The 23,354-nt window shown below is 35.4% G+C and overlaps 1 protein-coding gene across 1 annotated transcript in view; it reads right to left on the reverse strand.

The window, feature by feature from the left end:
- Positions 1 to 23,354, reverse strand: part of EXOC6B (exocyst complex component 6B) — a 705,989-nt gene that overhangs the window by 337,601 nt on the left and 345,034 nt on the right. The window contains exons 12-17 of the mRNA XM_011980671.1: positions 22,513 to 22,584; positions 21,020 to 21,117; positions 19,042 to 19,147; positions 18,002 to 18,111; positions 15,200 to 15,311; positions 3,043 to 3,177 (exon numbers count right to left, since the gene is read on the reverse strand). Coding sequence (XP_011836061.1) covers positions 3,043 to 3,177; positions 15,200 to 15,311; positions 18,002 to 18,111; positions 19,042 to 19,147; positions 21,020 to 21,117; positions 22,513 to 22,584 — 633 coding nt within the window. The remainder of the gene's footprint in view (positions 1 to 3,042; positions 3,178 to 15,199; positions 15,312 to 18,001; positions 18,112 to 19,041; positions 19,148 to 21,019; positions 21,118 to 22,512; positions 22,585 to 23,354) is intronic.

The following is a 23,354-nucleotide window of genomic DNA, read 5'->3' on the forward strand; positions in this document are numbered from 1 at the left end:
ACCAGTATCACATTAAATAACTCAGATCATTACCCCCCACACTTCAATCTTCTAATGACATCGCATCTCATTTCAGAATACAATGTATAGTATTTACGATGGCCTACAGGGCCAGAAATAATCTAACTCCTGAATACGTCATCTCTTATCATCCATACCATTAGTGATAGATACATCATTGCCAGACTGACCCCCTTACTATTTCTTGAACACACCCATACCTACCACTGTGCTGTTCACTTTGACAGGAATGCATATCCATCGGATATCCAAATGATTTAATTTCTCACTTCTTTTGGGTCATTTATTTTTTTCCTAGTTCTTATCACTACTTGCCATTATATTAGTTTTCTTTGTTTGTTTATCATCCACTAATTCATTAAAATATAAGCTCTGTAAAGTCAGGAGACTCACTTTTTTGTTCATACCTGAAACTTTCCCTGATTTGTAGTAGATACTGTATTAAAACTTGTTAAATAAATGAGAGATTGAATATATCCAATGTATTATTCCAGTATAGTGGCTGTCTTCTCTGTAAATCATAAACTTTAAGTCCAGGAACAAAGTACTTTTTCTATCTCTCCCCAAGAATCTACCAGATGATTATATAGCAGATACGCAAGCAATATTTATTATGGAGTAAATTAATAAACACTTTCATTCTCTTTTGTAAGAGGGTGAGGAAAATCTTATGAATAAGGAAAGCTAAGGACGCCAGCTTGATTATGTCATACATGGCAGAAATAAGAGGGAACTCTGCAAGAAAATACCTTAAAGACCTTCAGACTCTTTCTACCCCTTTTCCAGCATAAAGGTTTCCATCTGCAAGGGAAAGTTTTCTGGAAACAGTAGCTTAGGAAAATACACAACATGTAGCCGTTATAATTGCCATGTTTATATTGAGTTCTGGGTTAGCTAGTCTGAAACAGCCCTGGTAAAAATAAATTTTCAGTGTGTTTTAAGCAATCAGTGTTTCCAATATGCACTGTCAACATGACCTTTAGTGGTCTCCAGAACTTCTCCTTCACTAAGTATTTAACTGGCTGTTCAGCCCCTATGGCTTCCTGTCTGCCTTTAATTTTCCCTCAGCATTTTTTCATGCTAGAGCAACAACAAAATACACAAGCCATCCTTTGAGAGAATTTCTGAACATAATTTGAAAAGCTATTGACATAAAAAAAATTGAGACAGGTTGACAAAAAGAGTATCAGTGGATACCACATATTCTCCATTTGATAGACAAATGAACCTCACGTTCTAATTCCCTAACTCCCTATTATCTACTTAACACTGAACTATTTCTTTTACATTTTCTTTCCTCGAGAAATTTTGGCTTTCACAGAAGAGCAAATACGGAAATTTTTTTTGATAAATCTAATGCCCAAGCTCCATAATAATGCTAGTATTTGAGAGTAATTATAATTCCTATAAAACTGCCTGAGGTCATTCTGAAGCTCTGAAAGCTTTTGTGGCATTTTCATACTCATTCTCAGGGCCTTTTTATTAAATCATTCTTTTCCTCACTAAAAGAATATCAAAATTAATATCATTAGACATTATTGAAAAATTAGGAAGTCACGATATGAACATAACATTATGTGTAATGAATTTTGATTTAAGTAATTTTATTGTCATTTTGAAACAAAGAATTTATAGTCATTTAATGAATGTGTAACTTAACCTAGCAGTTGACCTAATCGCATAGATACATAAAGAATACTTTCTGATTCAACATTGCATTTTTTCAAACAATAGAAAAATAGTAAGTCATACCAAAAATTTTTATCTGTCAAAAAGCATAATAGCAGTATGAATCAAATTTGATTTCTTCTCTTGTGCCTACAATTAAAAGAATGTACCAAAAATAGAGAAAAAGGATAAGATGATGGGAAAAAGCAGACAAAAGGGGACATAAATCACGGTTCCAACTCTGCAATTGTACATTTAATTGATATCAATTTCTGGATTTCAACAGGGTGATCTAGAATATGTTTCAAAACTAAAACAATCAAATAACAATATAAACAAAAAATCAAACCATATAAGTAGCCTATATGTTAGATCTACATTTTTAATGTTTGAGATGTTGTCCTATTACTTTTACTGCTTAATACCTATTTAAAGCTCACATAATATTAAGGAGTTTATTAAAGCTGCTCTGAGCTATAGCATTTACCCTCCAGAAACTCATCTACCATCAATCCTTCTTTTGTTCTACCTGACTGTCATTTCTTCCCATTTGATTCAGCTCTGGATCAAAACTAGTGCTGTGGACATATGAAATTATAAAATTGCTAACTAGAAAAGCAGGGACAGAAATTCCTCACTAAAAAGTAAGATTAAAAAATTGATCACCGGGCCGGGTACAGTGGTTCATGCCTGCAATCCCAGCATTTTACGAAGCCAAGGTGGGTGGATCGTTTGAGCCCAGGAATTCGAGACCAGCCTGGGCAACATGGCGAAACCCCATCTCTACTAAAAATACTAAAAATTAGCCGGGCATGGTGGCACACGCCTGTTATCCCAACTACTTGGGAGGATGAGACATGAGAATTGCTTGAACCCAGGAGGCAGGGGTTACGGTGAGCCAAGATTGCACCACTGCACTCCAGTCTGGGCAACAGAGCAAGATTTGGTTTAAAAAAAAAAAAAAAAAAAATTGGTCACAGGATACAGAGAGCAGGTGACAGTTTAGAAAATTTTAATGAATGTTAATGTCAGCCATAACTATGATTATCTAGATCATATTTAAGAACTGTTGACTGATGGGGGCTCAACTTAGGAAATAGTGATTTACATGTACAAAACATAAGGAAGAGTTTACAGACACAGTTGTAGTTGTTTTGTTTTGTTTAAACACCCAAAAACTAGGACTGGTATTTATTTCTTCAAAAAAAATAGAGAAGGGAAACCAAACATATCATAAACACTTATTCTCAAGAGCATGCTATAAACCATCTTGCAGAAACACAGCCATGTTAGGTAGAATGTCCCAGACTGTGTACACCAGAAGCAGTTCCACTGTACCGCAGGGCCTCTCACCTTAAAAGTTGTGGTGCCATAGAGCTTGGTAGTGTGAACTGTTTCTGGAAGCACATTAGTGATGTTGGTGATAAATTCTTCCAAGTACTTACAGGATTTCTCCAAATGTGTTGTATTGATAATAATCTGGACAAGCTAGAAAACAACAAACACAGGTAAAAGTCATTTGACTACTCACCCCAGGATGAATGGTTCAATATGAAGCTGCCGGTACAAGACAAATGAAAGGCATGATGGAAAAGGCCATCAACATTCTGGTAAGGGGTATGTTAAAGCATGGGCTTTCATGTTACCGCTTCTAGGAAGTTTTTGATATGGTCAGGCTTTGTGTCCCCACCCAAATCTCATCTTGAATTGTAATCCCCATAATCCCACATATCAAGGAAGAGACCAGGTGGAGGTAATTGAATCATGGGGGCAGTTTCCCCCATGCTATTCTTGTGATAGTGAGTGAGTTCTCACAGATCTGATAGTTTTATAAGGGGCTCTTCCCCCTTTACTCACACTTCTCCTTCTTGCCACCCTGTGAAGAAGTCCTTTGCTTCCCCTTTGCCTTCCACCATGATTGTAAGTATCCTGAGGCCTCCCAAGCCATGCTGAACTGTGAGTAAATTAAACTTCTTTCCTTTATAAATTACCCAGTCTCGGGCAGTTCTTTATAGCAGTATGAAAATGGACTAATACAGCCGTCCTAGCATTCCAAAACCTTTTGTATTTCCCCGTATTATGGGAACAACTTATCACTATATTCTAAAGGTATGTTTTCTTCTGTTTAAAAAGATTAGACTAAGAACAAAAATTGCTACTGTTTAGCATGATGCCTTCCAACTAAAACATTGCCAAATGAACTAAACAAATAAATGATAACCAAAAGAATAGGAATCATTAAAATGGCAACAATTCAAAATTAGGCATAATGAACAGAGAGATGTTAGGAGAGATTACAATATGTTAATAAACTACAACGGTTTGTGGAAGAAAGAACATGGGCATCAAAGTGAAAGTAACCAGGGAATTAATGACTTACTTTATTATTATTACCTTCTGATCTTGGGAAATTTTCTTTACTTTTATAACCCTATTTCCCTATCTGTAAAATGTCAATAATAATGTCTACTTCACAGAGTTACTGTGAGGATTAAATATTCTGTTGTTAACACTATTTCCCTTTTCGTATATAGAACAGATCATTAAAAATACAGTACTGGTTAAAAAAAAAAAAAAAAGTTGTCTTCTATAAATTACTTAAAGAGGAAGATAAAGAATAACTATCATTGTCTGTATAGAATTAAGGATTCTAAAGATTAACTTTGTGATTCGTTTTCCTACACTGCTTTCCCATAAACTTGGAAAAGTAGTTAAAGGGACATAATTATAACTTCCATTTTATTATAACAGAAATGAAAATGAAGTGATTTTCTTTAGATCACATAGCCTAAATGGAACTAATACTACGTCCTGTACCTTCCAATTATGGACTCATCTAAATGACTCTGCCAGTGCCTTTAGCATAAGCATAATATGGCAGCTCTGAAGTGCTGCAAGATTGTGTACATTAGACTAAAACATAAGATTCAGGGCCTGCAATCAACTAGACCCCAATATGCTCTGATTCTACTGTCTGTAAAAAGAAGAGGAAAAAAAGTGGTATCTATTATTTCTTAACTATTAAATTATCCAAACTGTTCATATTCGTTAGAGTCTAAAAGAAATACAAACAGGAAATAGAATGGAAATCTTTTTTTGTCTCTCTTTTCTACATCTTTACTTTGCATTTTCACAAAAATATGCCTGATGGTGAGGTTGTGGCAAGTAGGGGGTAGTTTTGGCATGTAAGGCAATGAATTAATCTAGGTCTTTTGGTCTAGTGAGACAGTGAGCCAAGAGGGTGGAGGGGGGGTGGTGGATGGTAGCATATGACACAAAGCAGAAATTGGAACTAAAGATGGGGGTGGTACTACAATGGTTTACAATCCATGATATTTCAAAACAATGTTAAAAAGTTGGAATTTTATTTCAGTAAGAATCATATCATGCTGTGGAATATTAAACAAAAATACAAATAGGACTGTAATCAGAAAATACATTCTTACTTCTTCCACATCATCCAGCACATGATGAAAGCACACACTTCATTCTCAAAAAATACATGTCAATTCATAATGACAATGTTTTAGTACTGGTTTCAATTAAGAAAAAGAGTATCTTCTACTCCACTAAGGATCATCCTGACAATCTTAGGAAAATAACTACTTTGAAACACAATAACAACGGGCAAAAACACAGAGATACAATTCCAATAAATTCTCTTAGATGAAAAGTTAGGTCAACACTGGGACTAGATCTCTGTATTTTCCCCCACAACTCATCAGACAAGTTCATATACATCAGCTCTCCTTTCCATTCATTCCACAGTTTGAATTCAGAAATTTTGAGTTTTGAACACAAGACTACTACATCCTATAAAATTACCAAAAACGACAACCTTTTAACTTTGGGGTGTTCTAGGAAAAAATATCCACCAAAATAAGCAATTCATCACCCTCTTGTTTTCATCATTTTCTCCTTCAGAGGAAGACTAAAATCATTTAAAAATATTTAAGTTGTGTGAATTAAATAATTCGTCTTCCTGAGTGGGAAGGTGGCTACTGGCAAGGTTGTCTTGATGTGGGAGTCAGAAAATTAAGAGAGTTAATTTGAGAACTGAAACATTTCTATTTTAAAATCAGTATTACCTATGGAAACACATTCTGTCAATCAAAAGAAATCCTAATAATAAGGAGGAATCATGTCATGTTATTGAAATAAAAAACAGTGGCAGTCAAAGAGAAAATTATCCTGTTTTACAGGATACTGGCAGTTAAAGAAAAAAAAGGGAGGTGGCTTCACTGGGTACAGCAGTAATTTCCCATGACTTTTTAAAGATCTGTCAACACAAAAGATCACCGTGAATTACATCAATTGGCTGTCAGTCACTTTTTGAAATGTTTCATTGCTGAGCATAGAATAGACTATTAAGACACTCTAGGATTACAGTAGATACCATGTCATTTTCGGAGAGAATATTGTCTGTTAACGAGGTCTAAGTGATAACTTCTCCTGAATGACAGCTACCAAAATCATTACAAGGGCATTTACTAATGTAAAACCAGATGCTTTGGGCATAATTTCAAATTGAAAGATAAAATGAAGCAATTTCAGATAACTTCCATCAGAGTTTGAGCTCCCTTGATGATATTTTTAATGACTACTTCCCAGTCTCTTATAATATATAACACTGCAGTAATCCAAACTGTCCTAAACATTATTTCAGGGACATAAAACTAACAATAGATCAAATATTGATTATCTCTTACATAAAGTTCTATGAGAATTGTCAAAAACGAACATTATAAATCAAACGACTATCTCTCACAAGTAAATAACACAAGTCACTTAAGTGAAAAACCATTAAAAATTAGAAAATTTTTCTGTCTCTCCTTCCTTGTATCAGAGAAAATCTAATGAGAAAGGCACATAGCACACCGTGGAGGTCTTTTTTTTTTTTTTTTTTTTTTTCAATTTTACATTAAGTTCTGGTATACATGTGCAGAACGTGCAGGTTTGTTACATAGGTATATGTATGCCATGGTGGTTTGCTGCACCTATTGACCCATCCTCTTAAAGATCCCTCCACTCAGCCGGGCACGGCGGCTGTAATCCCAGCACTTTGGAAGGCCGAGGCGGGCAGATCACGAGGTCAGAAGATGGAGACCATCCTGGCTAACACGGTGAAACCCTGTCTCTACCAAAAATACAAAAAAATTAGCCAGCCGTGGTGGCATGTGCCTGTAGTACCAGCTACTCTCCCGAGGCTGAGGCAGAAGAACTACTTGAATGCGGGATTTGGAGGTTACAGTGAGACGAGATCATGCCACTGCACTCCAGCATGGGTGACAGAGCAAGACTCTGTCTCAAAAAAAAAAAAAAATCCCTCCCCTCATCCCCCACGCCACAACAGGCCCTGGTATGTGTTGTTCCCTTCCCTGTGTCCATGTGTTCTCATTGTTCAACTCCCACTTACGAGTGAGAACATAGAGTGTTTGGTTTTCTGTTCATGTGTTAGTTTGCTGAGGATGATGGCTTCCAGATTCATCCATGTCCCTGTAAAAGACATGATCTCATTCCTTTTTATGGCTGCATAGTATTCCATGGTGTATAAATGCCACATTTTCTTTATCTAGTCTATCATTGATGGGCATTTAGGTTGGTTCCATGACTTTGCTATTGTAAATAGTGAAGCAATAAACATATGTGTACATGTGTCTTTATAGTAGAATGATTTATATTCCTTTGGGTATATACCCAGTAGTGGGATTGCTGGGTCAAATGTTATTTCTTGGTTCTAGATCCTTCAGGAATTGCCATACTGTCTTCCACAATGGGGGAACTAATTTACATTCCCAGCAACGGTGTAAAAGTGTTCCTATTTCTTGTGGAGGTCATTTCTCCTCCAAGCCTGCTCAAAACACCCTAGCGGAACCTGAACCATGATGACATTCTATTCTTGACAAACCCTGGAAAATATCTTCATCATCTTCCATAGTTCAAAACTAAGCTTTAAATTCCAAGAAGAGGTTTCCATTCCCTCTTATTTCTGGAATATACACATCTGCATATATTAAAACTGCTTTTAGCATGTTTCCCAAAACAGACAATTCAGTACAATAAACCTTCAACAGGACTAATCCAAAGGAAGAAAATGAGAAGTCACACTCCTCTTCATACCACCAAGGCCTCTCAACTGTTAAATCTGCAAAACAAAAAACTAAATAGTAGCATTGGTTCTCATTCACAAAAATGAGCTATCACATAGACTTCAAGGGATTTGATCTCCTTTTCACCCTAGTCAGGGTACAGAAAACTCTGTCAACCACTCATTTTATAACATCTCCATGATTAAAATACCTAAAATACTAAAATACATGAAACTACTGGTTACAAATTCCAAGATAAAGTACAAAGTTTATATTTGACAAGACTTAAGTATAAAACATGGTAACAAAGTGAGCAATATCACTTCTGTTAACCAGAGGGGAAATAAATGGAATGTGGAAAATGAGAGGATAGAATCATATGGTCATCAATCTAAATTATACTAAAAGCAAAGAGTAAATGCAAAGCACTGTTCATTTCTTCAGGTCTCTACGACCATATTAGGTATGCATAGTGCACTACATCGCAGTAGTGCCCTGTGATTATAAAAATACAAATACCCAATATGGTTTCAGTAGAAGGAACTCTGAACTTCTTTCTACATATTATAAATAATTAAACATAAATACTACTGTAAATTATAAAGCATCAGATGAAAATGTACCCAATTCTTTAGAACTAGTATTGATATGAACTGATACATTGCAGCTTCCAGCAAAATATGATTTAAGAAAATACACAATCATGGTTGAGCGCGGTGGCTCATGCCTGTAATCCCAGCACTTTGGGAGGCTGAGGCGGGTGGATCACCTGAGGTCAGGAGTTCGAGACCAGTCTGGTCAATATGGTGAAACATCGTTTCTACTAAAATACAAAAATTAGCTGGGTGTGGTGGCACACGCCTGTAATCCCAGCCACTCAGGAGGCTGAGGCAGAAGAATTGCTTGAACCTGGGAGGTGGAGGTTGCACTGACCCGAGATTAGGCCACTGCACTCTAGCCTGAGAGACAGAGCGAGACTCCATTTCAAAAAAAAAAAGAAAAAGAAAACGTACAATCGTGTTAGCTAGTTTCACTTTAATTCATGTATACTAGTCAAGAGTGGGCACTTAATGCTACCAAATAACCACATTATCTGGCACAAATCAATTCTTTTTTTTTACACACCCCCCAGAGGACTACAACACACCTTCTTTCTCCTTCATCTCCCATGCTTGCTCTCCCATCTGCACATTTAGCCAAAGATCCTGCATTTGCTGGGAAAACTAAGCATTTGGAGCCTGCCACCATAATACTTACCCAGCCACTACCATTTGCATTCACACACTCTGATTCTTATCTGTTACCAGAGGTGAACTTGATACTATCTACTGCCAATCCCTTTAACTGTGTATTGTATCTTAAACTCTCTTACCCAAGGACATTGCACCAGAGATTTCTCCCTTTCTCTTACATCACCCATTTTTTTTGCTCTATACTGTATCATTCCCACAATACATAACAGACTGTTATTTGTCCCATTAAATTAAAAAAAAAAAAAACCTGTCTTAACCAACTTCCGCTGCTAGCTATCACCCCATTTCTTTGTTTCCCTTGGTAACAAAATTTCCTGAAAGAGCTGTCTTATATTTGCTGTCTCCAATTCCTCTTTTCCCATTCTTTAATTTTTTTATTTAAATAAACTCTTTATTTTAGGACAGTTTTGTATTTATATTTACAAAAAAGTTGCAGCGTTCCAATATACTCCTCACTCAGCTTCCCTTATTGTTAACATCTTACTTTACTGTGGTACATTTGCCACAACTAAGGAACCAACATAAACGCATTACTACTAATTGAACGCCATACTTTATTCAGATGTCACTAGTTTTTCCTTAATGTTCTCTATCTGTTTCTGGATTCCATCTGAGATACCACATTACGTTTAGTTGTCATGTCTTCTTATTCTCTGGTCTGTGATAGTTTATCAGATTTTCCTTCTTTTTGATTACACTGACAGGTTTTTGTTTTGTTTTGTTTTGTTGTTTTTGTTTTCGTTTTCGTTTTTGTTTTTGTTTTTGTTTGAGATGGAGTCTCTCTCTGCCACCAGGCTGGAGTACGGTGGCACAATCTTAGCTCACTGCAACTTCCGACTCCCTAGGTCAAGCGATTCTCCTGCCTCAGTCTCCTGAGAAGCTAGGATCACAGGCACGTGCCACCACGCCCAGCTAATTTTTATCTTTTTAGTTGAGATGGAGTTTCACCATGTTGGCCAGGATGGTCTCCAACTGCTGACCTCGTGATTTACCCACCTCAGCCTCCCAAAGTGTTGGGATTATAGATGTGAGCCACCATGCCCAGCCCTACACTGACAGTTTTAAGGAGTACTGGTCAAGTATGTTATAGCATGTCTTTCAATTTTTGTTTGTTTAATGTTTTCCCATGGTTAGACTGAGCTCATGGGGCTAGGGAGGGAGAACACAGAGGCAAAGTGCCCTCTCATCAAATCATATGAAAGGTACATACTATCAATATAACTTATCACTGATGATGTTAACCTGGAACACTTGAGCGAGGCAGCGTCTGCCAGGTTTCTTCACTGTAAAGTTACTTTTTTCCTCATTCTACCCTATACTTTTTGGAAGTAAGTCACTAAGCACAGTTCACACTCACCTAGTAGTGGCAATAGTATCTATATTAGTTATCTGAAATTCCTCTCTTCAGGAGTCATTCTCTTTAAAACCTACTCAATCAGGAGTTTCCTTCCACCATTTTATTAAAAGTGTTCTTATCAAGGTCACCAATTTACTCCAAATTGCTAAATGCAATGGTAATTCTTCACCTTCTTCTTGTCAATCAGCAGTATTTGTTATAATTGATCACTCTCTCATTCTTTGTATACTTTATGCACACTCCTGTTTTTTGTTTTGCTTTGTTTTTTCCTAGTTCCCTGGTGGCTCCTTCCCAATCTCCTTTCTTGGTTCCTCTTTTCTCCTAATATCTTAATATCAGAGTACCCAAAAGTTCAATTCTTCATCCTCTTTTCTTCTCCATCTTTATTCATTCCCTCAGTGATAGTACCCAGTTGCATGATTATAAATATTTATATTCCCCCCAATTTTTATCCCCCGGCCAAACTGTCAGGCCTCTGAGCCCAAGCCAAGCCATCACATCCCCTGTGACTTGCACGTATATGCCCAGATGGCCTGAAGTAACTGAAGAATCACAAAAGAAGTGCAAATGCCCTGCCTCGCCTTAACCGATGACATTTCACCACACAAGAAGTGAAAATGGCCGGTCCTTGCCTTAAGTGATGATATTATCTTGTGAAATTCCTTTTCCTGGCTCATCCTGTCTCAAAAAGCTCCCCTACTGAGCACCTTGTGACCCCCACTCCTGCCCGCCAGAGAACAACCCCCCTTTGACTACCCAAATCCTATAAAAGGGCCCCACCCTTGTCTCCCTTCGCTGACTCTCTTTTCGGACTCAGCCCGCCTGCACCCAGGTGAAATAAACAGCCATGTTGCTCACACAAAGCCGTTTGGTGGTCTCTTCACATGGACGCGCATGACACAAACCTTACTTCCAGTCTCCAAATTCATATACACAACTGCTTACTCAACATTTCAACCTATATGTCTAATAAACACTATAAATTTAATATGTCCAAAATCAAATTCCCAATGTTCTCTCACTGCAGATTCAGCTCTGCCTAAAATTTTTCCTATCTTAGTTCATGGTATATACCGCCTTCTCGTTGCTCAAGTCAAAAAATCCTGGAGTTAGTTTCCTTCAACTCTTCACTTTTTCTCTTTCTTTATATCCAATCATCAGGAAAGCATGTTGGCTCTACACTTAAAATCTTAGCATTGTCCATAGCTACCACCCAGTCTCACTGGATTTCTGCCATAATCCCCCAACTGATTCCCTTGTTTCCATCCTGCAGTTTATTCTCACTACCATGGTCAATGTGAACCTTTCAAAATATAAGTGAGATCATGTCATAAACCAAAATCCTATAACAGCTCCCCATTTCACACAAAATAAAAGCAAAAGGCTTTACAATGGCCTACCATGAATGCTTGATACCTCTCTAAACTAATCAATTGCTTCTCTTCCCCTTGCTCACTCCACTCCAGCTACCCTAGCCTCCTGATTTTTTCCTCCACTTGCCAAGAACTTTCCTACCTTCAGGCCTTTGCTCTGGCTCTAATCTCTACCTGAAATGCCTCCTGCAATAATAACTTACCCTCAATGTGCTGCTATAAAAATAAAACCAACCTAGAACACCTACCAGAATCCTGATTTCCTTAACTTAAGTGCTTTTTCTTCTCTCCATAGCATTCACTACCTTTAACCATACTACAAAATTAACATAATTATTTTGTTTATTATTTATTAACTGCTTTTCTCTGGTAGAATGTAAGCAACCATCTCTATTGTTGTTATTGTTCAGTGATTTATCCTAAGGGCATGGAATCAGTGCCTAATAGAGAGTACATATTTTAAAAATTGTAAAGGTAATGAATTATCTTAATAGAACATCTTATTCTAATTTTTTTTTACTTCTCTTAATTAAAAAACTCCATTTCTATACTAGTATTAATCAGTGATTGACTGCTTAGACCTCTTAATAATAACAGGTAATATGTATTGAGTATTTGCTATATACCAAGCACACTAAGTACTTTACATGCTTCACAACATTCCTGTGAAATACATGCTACCATTGTCCCCATTTTACATAGAAAGCAAAGTAATTTGCCCAAGGGCACAGCTATTATGAGGAGGGCCAGAATTGGAACCCAGGCAGTATGTATTAGAACATACAGTCTTAATCAATACTCTATTGTACTTTTCACAGATCTTTTGAAGCAGCCCTAGGAAAATAGCCATTTTCACTGAATAAATAATGAATAGTCACATAAAGTTAGAAAGAGAAAGGCATTCATGTTCTAGTGGTGCTAAAACTGAAAGGTAATTTTGAATTGGCTCAACATGGAGAAACAAATAAACCATGAGGAAAAAGGATAGAGCATATGCATAGAAAAAGAAAAGATGAGACTGTGTAACCCCAAAACAGAGTAAACCCTGTGTAACCCCAAAACAGAGTAAACCCTGTGTAACCCCAAAACAAGAAGGGCAGACAGAGAGACATTCATTTATAGGAACTTTCAAGTCCTAAGAGAATTATCTGATATCCTGAAATAGGAATCTGTAAGTTGTGTGGGCTTATCATAATTCTATTATTGGAGTGGATTTCTGCTATCTAACATAAAACCATCTCTAACTAAAACAATATCCATGTTACTATGGACCTCCTGTAAAAATCTCAATTTTTGTTAGGATGAAATAATTAAATCAATATGGAAGGCAGTACAATACAGTAGAAGTGAATAGGTTTTGGGAAAAAAACCTAGATTTACAAGTATCATTTCTACCAGGTTTGCTGGCTGTATGACCTCAGGCAATCTCCCTGGACTTTAATTAGGCAGTCTATAAAGTGGGAATAATAACACATGCCCAGCCTGCTTCAAATGTTACTGTACTAACTGAAATCGAATTTGTGAGTGGGCTTTGAAGAATATAAACTGCTCCGCAAATGTTACCTATTATGATGATGATTCCAGATGTGAACTCACTTTAGTTACTCATAAAGAAGGATATGTCTTCTCTTTCCAAAGGTAGGTAGTATAATTATTCAAAGTGTGTCTGGTTGGTAATTAAAAAAATCACTTTATGTGTTGTGTCTATACATGTACATACCACCATAATAGCCAAAACAAAAGCATATGAATGTTTCTTCATTCATATGCAAAGATATTGAAAGTATAGTTCCCTAAAAACACCCAAAGACTAAGGAATAACATTTAGTATTCAATGAAATGGTGCCAAGAATTACATGGTTCTTCCTTGATAACCTCATATTGGTTCTTTCTATTATTACCTGACCTGTACAGTGTTTCCTGAAACCCAAGCTAAGAAGTTAGGCCTTTCTCTTAAAATGTCACAGTAAACCAATGGCACAGCCAGAATTGAACTCAAGATTCTTCTGAGGTCAAAGCTATTTCTATCAGACCATGTTCTTGCTATGCTACTTGTTATAACATTGTTAAGAGACTGCTAAATTGAATGACATAAAAACAGTTACATGAAGAGTTATAAAGAAGAGATAGTTCACAAAATAATAAACTTCCCATCCAGAGAAAGAAAACACTATAATCTAACAAAAGGAGGAGGACTTCCTAATTTTCACTCCAACTTTCCTTTTCTGTAACCTTCTTGATTATAAAGGAAGTTAGCTATTTTTCAGATACATAAAAGCAAATGCCTAATATTTCTGTACCAGGCAATAGAAAGGAAGCTCTGTAAAATGAGGGGATTATCCTAAATAAAGTCTAAGGTAATTTTCAATTGAAAGAAAAGTTTGCTATAAGTAGAACTCAATCACAATCCATCTTATAATTTTTTTTTATCTTAATTCAGAGAAAGAGAAAATAACTCCAAAATTAGAAGTAAATGCCCACCTGGCTTCCAGCTGTCTTTCCCTATATGTCAGTATCATTAACCTTTTATTGCACTTCACCATAATCCTTGACAGTGTACATTTTAAATGTCAATTTTTTCCTAGAGTAACTGACTTCCAAACTGCACCACCTCTATAGGTAAAACAGATGGCAAACAGCCTTTCCCTTTCCTTGTAAAAAAATTCTTCTAAACTCTTCTCATTTTAGGCACTATAACCTCCAGTGAAAAACAGATTGAGGTTACTATGCAATCTTGAGTTTCTAAGACAGAGAACTTCACATCTTTCTAAATTTTAGAACTACACACCAATAGACCAAATCTCGTTTGCCAAGGTACTACATTCAATATATGTAAAATATCCCTCCTCTGAGATTCCATAAACCTCCACAGAAATGTGACTATTGCCTTTTCTGCACATTTCCTTGATCCCAAATATCTAGTCCTTTTGCAAACAAATTACAAGCTGATAAAGAGTAATTTACCTTTCATACACATGAGATATCTTAAAAATACTTAGTCTGACACTAACCAAGAACTATGATTGCAATATCCTTGGCATCGATAACTGATGCAAGCAAAATGTGATTTCATATTCTACATTGTACATGAACTGCCATTCACTTGATTGGAACCTGATGCTCAATATATTCTACAAACAAAAATATTTGTATATAATCAATGGCAGGTAATAGAAATGTATTCTAACAACTTCAGAAAGGAAAACCAGTTAAGCTAGTGAAAACAATAAAAGAGAAAAACAACTGTTTTAGAAAAAATGAATAAATTTTTCAAAGATGACCAAAGAAAAGAACAAGAGATTTCATTTTGCACTTTCACCATTAGGAGCCTATCAGGAAGGGCATGTAGAAAGTTATAACGAATTCAGACATAAGGCCCAGAGCTTGGGACATCTGTTCACATATTGGCTTGGATGACTTCATTAGGAGCAGGTTTACCTCAGTAAGCCCAATATTCTTCCTTTTAATGACATTCTGCAGAGAGTTGCTTAGAGTCCTGGTCAGCAACAGGTTTGTTGATTTACGAATCATGTCATCAATTTCAGTTGAGCTGAAAGAGAAGCACTAAGAGTCAGTCATAGCAGGTAGCACAATTATTTCGGCAAACAAACAGGGTCAGTGGTAGTTGTGGTAATAATAATAAAATAATAATAGCAGCAGCAAATAATATTTATTGTAAGTCAGAAAAAGTACTATAATAAACTCTCCTAGCTTTTGCTGGCTGAAAAAAATATAGTTTGCCTTCATTTTTGAAAATTGTTTTTCTGTGTATAGAATTCTGGCTTTTTTTTATTTTTTTTTTTATTTCTTTGAGTGTTTTAAGGATGTCACTCCATTTCCTCTGGCTTGCATAGTTTCAGAAAATAAGTCTATTATAATTCTTATCATTATACTATCATGTAATTTTTACTTTTGGGAATGCCTTCTAAACATTCTTTACCTTTCATTTTCACCAGTTTGAACATGAGGTCTTTAAATATTTTTGTTTGTTTCTTGTTGTTGCTATTATTTATCTGAATTGGGGTTCTCAAAATCTTGAATTTCTTGTTTGATGCCTTTCATTATTTTTTTGAATACTCTCAGCCACTTTCTTTTAAAGTATTTATTATTCCCAGTTCTGTCAGTCTTCTACTTTAATCTACCATTTGAAATTGCCCTACAGATCTTGGTACTATTTCTTTCACCTTTTCTTCTAGGTTCTATATTGTAATGCTAGCTCACAGTATACTGTTAACAATACATTAAGACTTTAGTTGTTTTTGTCTTTCTCACATGTGTGGTAGTTACACCTTTCCTATTCTGCCACAGGTGCAGGAGTCTGTCCCCTTAGAGGGACCAGTCCCATCATGGTTTTCAGACTACTTAGTTTCCTGGTGACTTCGCCTCTCTGATGAGTTCCAAAAAAGTTTTAATTTTGTAGCTTCTCCGTTTTTTTTTCCCCCTGCATTGTTACATAGGAAGCAACAGTCTTTCCAGTCTTATATACTGTAGACATAAACAGAAGTATTTCATAGTAATTTGCTTTAAAAAATGCCGTGCGTGTACACATATTCACATGGAAGCAAGATTAAAAGAAAAAATAAAACATATAAGAAGTGTTATTACTATGTGGTAGAGTTTTGGGTCATTTACATTGTTCCTCTTTGTGCTGTTCTTTATCTCCTGAATTCTTTACAAACATCTAATTTTACTGATATAATGTGAAACAGGATCTCTCATATATGTATGTGGGTGTGTATATATTCTATTTTTTTAAGATGAGTATGAATGCTAGAACAGTATTTTACCATAGAAATGCCATGTGTTTGCTATTTTTAAAAAATCTTTCTTTCAAAAATAAAGTTTTATGTATTCAAAATTCATGCAATTACAAATTTTGTCAATATGCATAATGCTTTTCGGCCTCTTCTGTCTAGTGTAAAAGAGAAAATTAAGAGAATAATTATTCTTAAAGCTGCATTAAAATCTGAATGCAGCGGTTTCTCTTGTTTTGAGAGCCTGCATGTAAAAGAAATAATTGTTTTATACAAATTTTCTCATGTTTCATGTTAGCCTCCACTACAAAACAGATATGACTGACAAAGCAATCTCTGTCACTCCAAGTTATAAGCTAAACATATTCCACGATATAAGATAAATGCCAACTGAAGAGTAAAAGGCATCTTTTTCTAAAATCCCCGAGTTAAATATTTTATTTAAATTTTAAATGTGAAAAATATTAAAGGAAGTTTTCAGGCAAAAACTTAACATATTCAGGCCAGAAAAAGGCATCTGACATTATCCCATTACTAATATTATTCCTTTACCATATTACCTTTCTTCCAAAAGAAGATAGAAAAAGTAATTTTGCAATCAACTTGTAATGATTTATCTACAATAATATACCTAACATAACCTACAGACAATTATCTAATATAAGGTCATTTATATATTAATGAAGTGGGGACTAGGCAGATGGGGGATGGAAACCCAGGGTAAAAAACACAAACATCCTCATTTGTGTTTGGCTTGGCTTCTATGTTGCTCCAGCACTTATTAATTAATTGTTCAGCTTCTTAATTAGACTAGGTACTCCTTGAAGACAGGGACCACATTTTCATCATCTTAATTATTTCTATACTGAGGAGCAGCTGACAAATAACACATTAGCCAAAATGTATGGTGAAAAAACCAATACATGAATAAAGAAACAAAGGAACCTATACTCTAGGATATACAGAAAACATACATATACGAGTAGAGCAATAATGTTTCCAAAGGATTTTATCTGATACTCCCCTTTTGGCCTTAACATTTCATTAAGTAGAATGTTAAAATTAGTATTTTTTGCTTATTTTTTTTTTCTTTAGAGATGGGGGTCCTGCTATGTGGCCCAGGCTGGTCTTGAACTCCTGGATTCAAGTGATCCTCCTGCCTCAGCCTCCCAAAGTGCTGGGATTACAAAAATGAGCCACTGCATCCAGTCTACCATTTTCTGGTAAATTATCTTTAATAGAAAGTGTTGAAATGCAAATCTATAAAGAGCAAGATAGATAATATAAATTTTCAAAATTATTCAAAAGTTACCAATCTTCCCTTTAATCATGACTATATAAATATAGCAGTGCTATGCATTGAAAAGCTAATTATTAAGATTTCCAAAATCAGAGCTGATGGGACTATCAAAAGTTTTTCAGAATATGTAAATATATGGAGTCACAATCTTAACATTGATTACATTTCTACTATTTTATATTATACCTTAGATGAAGATCTTCTGAAAACTTCAGACAAGCGTAGATAAATTCTTTAATTTGGTTGTAAACTTTTGGCACAAATTCAGAGAAAGGAAACTTTTTTGGAAATGGTTGCTGTCAATGCAAGAAGTAATGAAATCAAGTCACAAACCAAGGAACATTGAAGATATTTATAAATTATTTAGGTTGCAAAGAGAACATTCTTCCACATTATGAATTGTCTCCTTAACAACCTCAAATATAAGAAAATATCTCCCAAAGTTTTCTGATATTAAAAAGACATAAATTTTAATAAAACAATAATTCAAATGTCCTTCATCATGGAAAGAGATAAACAAATTGTGTTACCTACTCAGAAATAAAAAGGAATGAACAATGATACATGCAACAATTTGGATGAATCTCAAAAGCATTATGTCATGTCAAAGAAGTTAGTCTCAAGAAGTTATATACTATACAATTCCATTTACATGGCATTCTGAAAAAGGCAAAAGTAGATGCACAGAGCCCAGCTTTCTGGTGTCCTGGGGCTGGGTTAAGGGAGGGAATTACAAAGGGGCATCATTAAATAAATTTTTTTTTTTTGTATAATAGGCCTATTTGGTATCAACAGTGTGGTAATGGATACATAACTCAATACATTGTCAAAATCAGCAGAATTGTATATCACAAAGGGTAAATTTTATGTTGCCGGGGAAAATGTCTTTAAATTATAATAAAAACAAGTATTTCAAAGTGCAAACTGAATTAGAACATCCACAGTAATCCTCCAAACACTTCAGAGGTAATAGGACCCAAAGCCATCTGCTGATTCCCAAATCAGGAAATTCTGGTCTTCCCCAAAAAGAGTCCTTCATTGTCAGAAAGGTGATTAAAGTAAAAAAAAAAAAAAAAGAAAGAAAAAGAAAAAGAAAAAAGAATCCTTTGAAATTGTTTTAGAGTTCTAACCCATTGAGTTGAAGGCAAAGCTTTCAATGAAACTAATCCAATGAAAGCTTTTAAGAGGATGCCAAAACAACCACAGAAGTTTAAAGTATTCCTTACCTTTTCCAGTTCTATATCTTGAAATGGGAATTGTCCTACCACCTTTTTGTACATCTCTTCACTTGTTACTGGTATAGGACTATAGTTGTCAGAATCAAGTATGTTTCTACAAATGGAAGGACAGACAAAGGAAATGGAAGGATAGACAAAGCAGGGTGGGGGAGGGGAGGGGAAGGGAGGGAAGGTGGGTTAATCACAAATACTTTTCTGATGAACTCCAATCTTAATATATATAACACAACCCAAAATGAACATTTCCCAGTCCCTATTATATTCCTTCCACAATATAGCTATTTGGTTTTGGATTTAAAGAAGACAAAAATAAAACTATCCTCTGAAACAAATGGACCACAATTATAAATATATGTCTTAGGATTAGAGATTTACAAATAGGACAGAACGTATCAATGTAAGAAAGAAGTAAACAACAAAAGAATGTGTGCTCTAGAAAAGGCAAAGAGATTTTTCTGTTTGGTTTAATATGATATATAAATGTACATTATTATTATTATTATTATTATTAGAGACAGGGTCTCGCTCTGTCACCCAGGCTGGATTTCAGTGGCATGATCACAGCTCACTGTAACCTCAAACTCTGGGGCTCAAGCAGTCCTCCCACCACAGCCTCCCAAGTAGCTGAAACTACAGTTGCTCACCACCCACCGGGGTAATTTTTTAAGTTTCTGTAGAGATGGACTCTTGCTATGTTGTCCAGGATGGTTGCAAACTCCTGGCCTCAAGGCATCTTCACACCTTGGCTCCCAAAGCACTGGGATTACAAGCATGACCCACTGCATCTGGCCCATTGGTAAGGTTTTTAAAATCATGTTCTATTCTAACTTTCAAAATTGCAAATAGAGTAACTTACATAATAAATTCAAACTATTTCATTTACTTTACCTACTGTTCTATGTCAAGAATGACTTTTTTAAAATCTATAGGTTCTCTCTCCGTAAATAAACTGGGCATTTTCTAATAGTAGGGACCATACTACCAAAATCAAAACAGAAGACTCACTGAAGGCATCAGATCAGAGCATCTAAGACTATGGATATATCATGTTATTAATTTTCAAATATCCTATAGAGGTAACAGTCCCTTAAATACAATTATACCATTAGCTAAATCTAGGTTTTAGAAATATTTATATTAATATACAGATAAATTGGACTAAGTGATGATAGAGATATGTTCATAAACCATGAAGAATAAGAGTAAAGGAACAATGTAAGATCTTAAAGCTGTAAGAGTTTGAAAACAGGACAAACCGATCAGGGAAAGGGGTCTTGCAAGAGGCAGTATAATCACTTAAAGTAAAGGGGAGTAAAGGTATAAAAAGAGAAAAAAGTCAAATGAGTTGACCTGGGTTATATGCCAAGAGCACAGTCCGAGAAGACATCTGTGAGTGACAGATGTGACAGAATAACTTTCTTATTATTGTATGCATGTTGCAATAACTACTTAAATAACAGGCTTCAAATGCTGGGCTATTACACGCCCCTTTGCTGTGTGTAGAGAGGGAAGATGATGAGGAAGAACATGAGTAAGTCATCAAAACCAATTTTCCAAAAGCCTAAATTATTCCTAAGTGCTCAAATGCTACTTAGTATAATTAAGTTGTAGACTAGGCATGAACCTCAAAGTGAAAAACAAATATCAGAAGAAGATGACACCAAGATGATCTGAATGACATGAACCAAGGAATCTGACATTTATCGAAGGAAACAAAAAGGAAAAACAGAGTTTGGTGACTTCCCACTACAGTAGACACTAATATACTGAGACTGGATATCTTGGGAACATAATTTTGGACGTTCTAACAGTTTCTTTGAATTCTGGATCATAACCTAGAGTAGCTACAAAATATAAGCAACATACACTTGTTGCCTACTACATCTGAAAACCTTTCTGCATAAATACATGTATGCATACTAATGCACATGAACACATACACATATGACTATAGATAATTTCTCACCTGAAAATACCTGCCCACTTCTTTAGCAGAGTTTCACTATATTGATCTCTGATTTCTAACAGCATGTCAAAAAGCTGATTTACAGGGAAACCATACACCTGAAACAAAATAAGAAAATCACTTCAGTTTCTAAGGAAGGAGGTTTTTTTTGTTTTGTTTTGTTTTGTTTTTTGTTTTTGGCAAAATGAGAGGGATAAGATACTGAAAAAAATTACATTCTTTGAATAGCAAATTAAATAAAACCATGATGGTAGAATCTTTCATTCACACCTAATATATAGCATTTATCTCTTAAAAATTAAATATACCCAGTAAAATGTTTAAGCCAGTGAGAAAAAGATGAAAATTAAAATCTATATATAAAGGGCATATCATCGGCTAAGTCCTCCCTACAACCCCTCCTATAAGTCCTAATACCTATAGTAAGAGTTCACAGAAGGGAGAGAAAGTAAAAATGCTTCGAATCTCATCCACTTCTAATGCTATTCTGTTAGATATAATATGTGGTTCAAATCAACCATCATTATTCAAGATGGTAGTTAAAGAAACTGCAGACTAACTCAGGTGCCATATATGAATTAAAAACATTTTGAAAAACTAATATAGTCAGTGGTTCAATTAATTGATTTGATATGAGAGAAAAAAAGGAGGTGGAAACTACATATGAAAACATAATGGCTCAGGGTAAAGCTCAGGAAATGCTATGAAGAGATAAAAATACCTAGTTCCTAGGAAAATAATAAACTCAACTTAAAACTAAAAGGGAAGTTATCCAAGCTTATGTAGATTTTTTTCTTTGTTCATTTTTGTTGTTGCTGTTTTTCTTCTGTTTGTTTGTTTGTTTGTTTGAAGACAAAGTTTCACTCTGTCACCCAGGCTGGAGTGCAATGGCACTATCTCAGCTCACTGCAACCTCTGCCTCCTAAGTTCAAGAAATTCTGCTACCTCAGCCTCCCAAGTAGCTGGGATTACAGGTGCTTACCACCACACCTGGCTAATTTTTGCATTTTTACTAAAGATAGGGATCCACCATGTTGGCCAGGCTGGTCTCAAACTCCTAACCTCAAGTGCTCAGCCCCGCCTCAGCCACCCAAAGTGCTGAGATTACAGGCATGAGCTACCACGCCCAGCCAGAATTTTTTTTTTTTTTTTTGAGACAGTGTCTCTATCACCCATGCAGGAGTGCAATGGCGAGATCATAGCTCACCACAGGCTTGAACTCCTAAGCTCAGGCAATCCTCTCACCTCCGCCTGGGACTACAGGAATGTGCTACCACTCCCTGCTGATTTTTTATGTTTTTATTTTTTGTATAGGTGGAGTCTCACTATATTTCTGAGGCTAGTCTTGAACTCCTGGACTCAAGCAATTCTCCTACCTCAGGCTTCCAAACAGTGAGGATTACAGGCAAAAGCCACCAGACCCAGTCAAGAAAAAGGTTTAGAGCTGATGAAATACTAATCTAGATGAGCATATGTAAACAGAAGTCACATACCTGAAGTGTGTCAGCAAAAAGCACAATGAGATTCTTCAAATCTAACACAAGGTTTGGATCAGAGCAGTAAGACTAAAGTAAATAAATGAAAGACAAAGAAGGAAAAATATGTTAATAGTAAAATGCAATTAAATTTTTATTTATTTAATTGTTTAATGCTTTATCTGGCAAATTATTTACCTGGTAAATTCTTTCCCTAGAAATCATTCAACACTTTCCTGGTACAAGGTAACACCAGATTCAGTCAGGGAACAGCTGAACACAGCAAGTTCAATAACCATGATCTATATTTTCAACACTTAGGAATTTGAAAATGCACTTCTAAATAACTCTTTGGTTAAAGAAGAAAACCAAATTAACACATTTTAAAATGAACAACAATAAAAAACTTCATATCAAAAACTATGTTATGTGGCTAAAACCATTTTCAAAATAAGTTTATATCTATGTAAACATTACAAAACACAAAAGATGAAAATAAACAAACTAAGCACTGAACTCATGAAACTACGGGGGAAAGCCAATGAACCATAAGTAAATGAGAGAATAAAATTAAATTAAAAACAGAAACTAATGAAATTAAAAATGATATGGAAGACTTGATTAAATGAAACAAAGACCAAGTTAAAAATAAAATCAATAAAATAAACAAATCTTAGACAAAACTGATTAAATAATACAGAGAAAGTAACTCTAAACAACATAAGAAATAACACATTTAAAGCAGTTAATAGAGGGAAATGTATAGCACTAAATGCCCACAAGAGAAAGCAGGAAAGATCTAAAATTGACACCCTAACATCACAATTAAAAGAACTAGAGAAGCAAGAGCAAACACATCC

Source organism: Mandrillus leucophaeus, unplaced genomic scaffold (genome assembly GCF_000951045.1).
Source record: "Mandrillus leucophaeus isolate KB7577 unplaced genomic scaffold, Mleu.le_1.0 Scaffold216, whole genome shotgun sequence".
NCBI lineage: Eukaryota > Metazoa > Chordata > Mammalia > Primates > Cercopithecidae > Mandrillus > Mandrillus leucophaeus.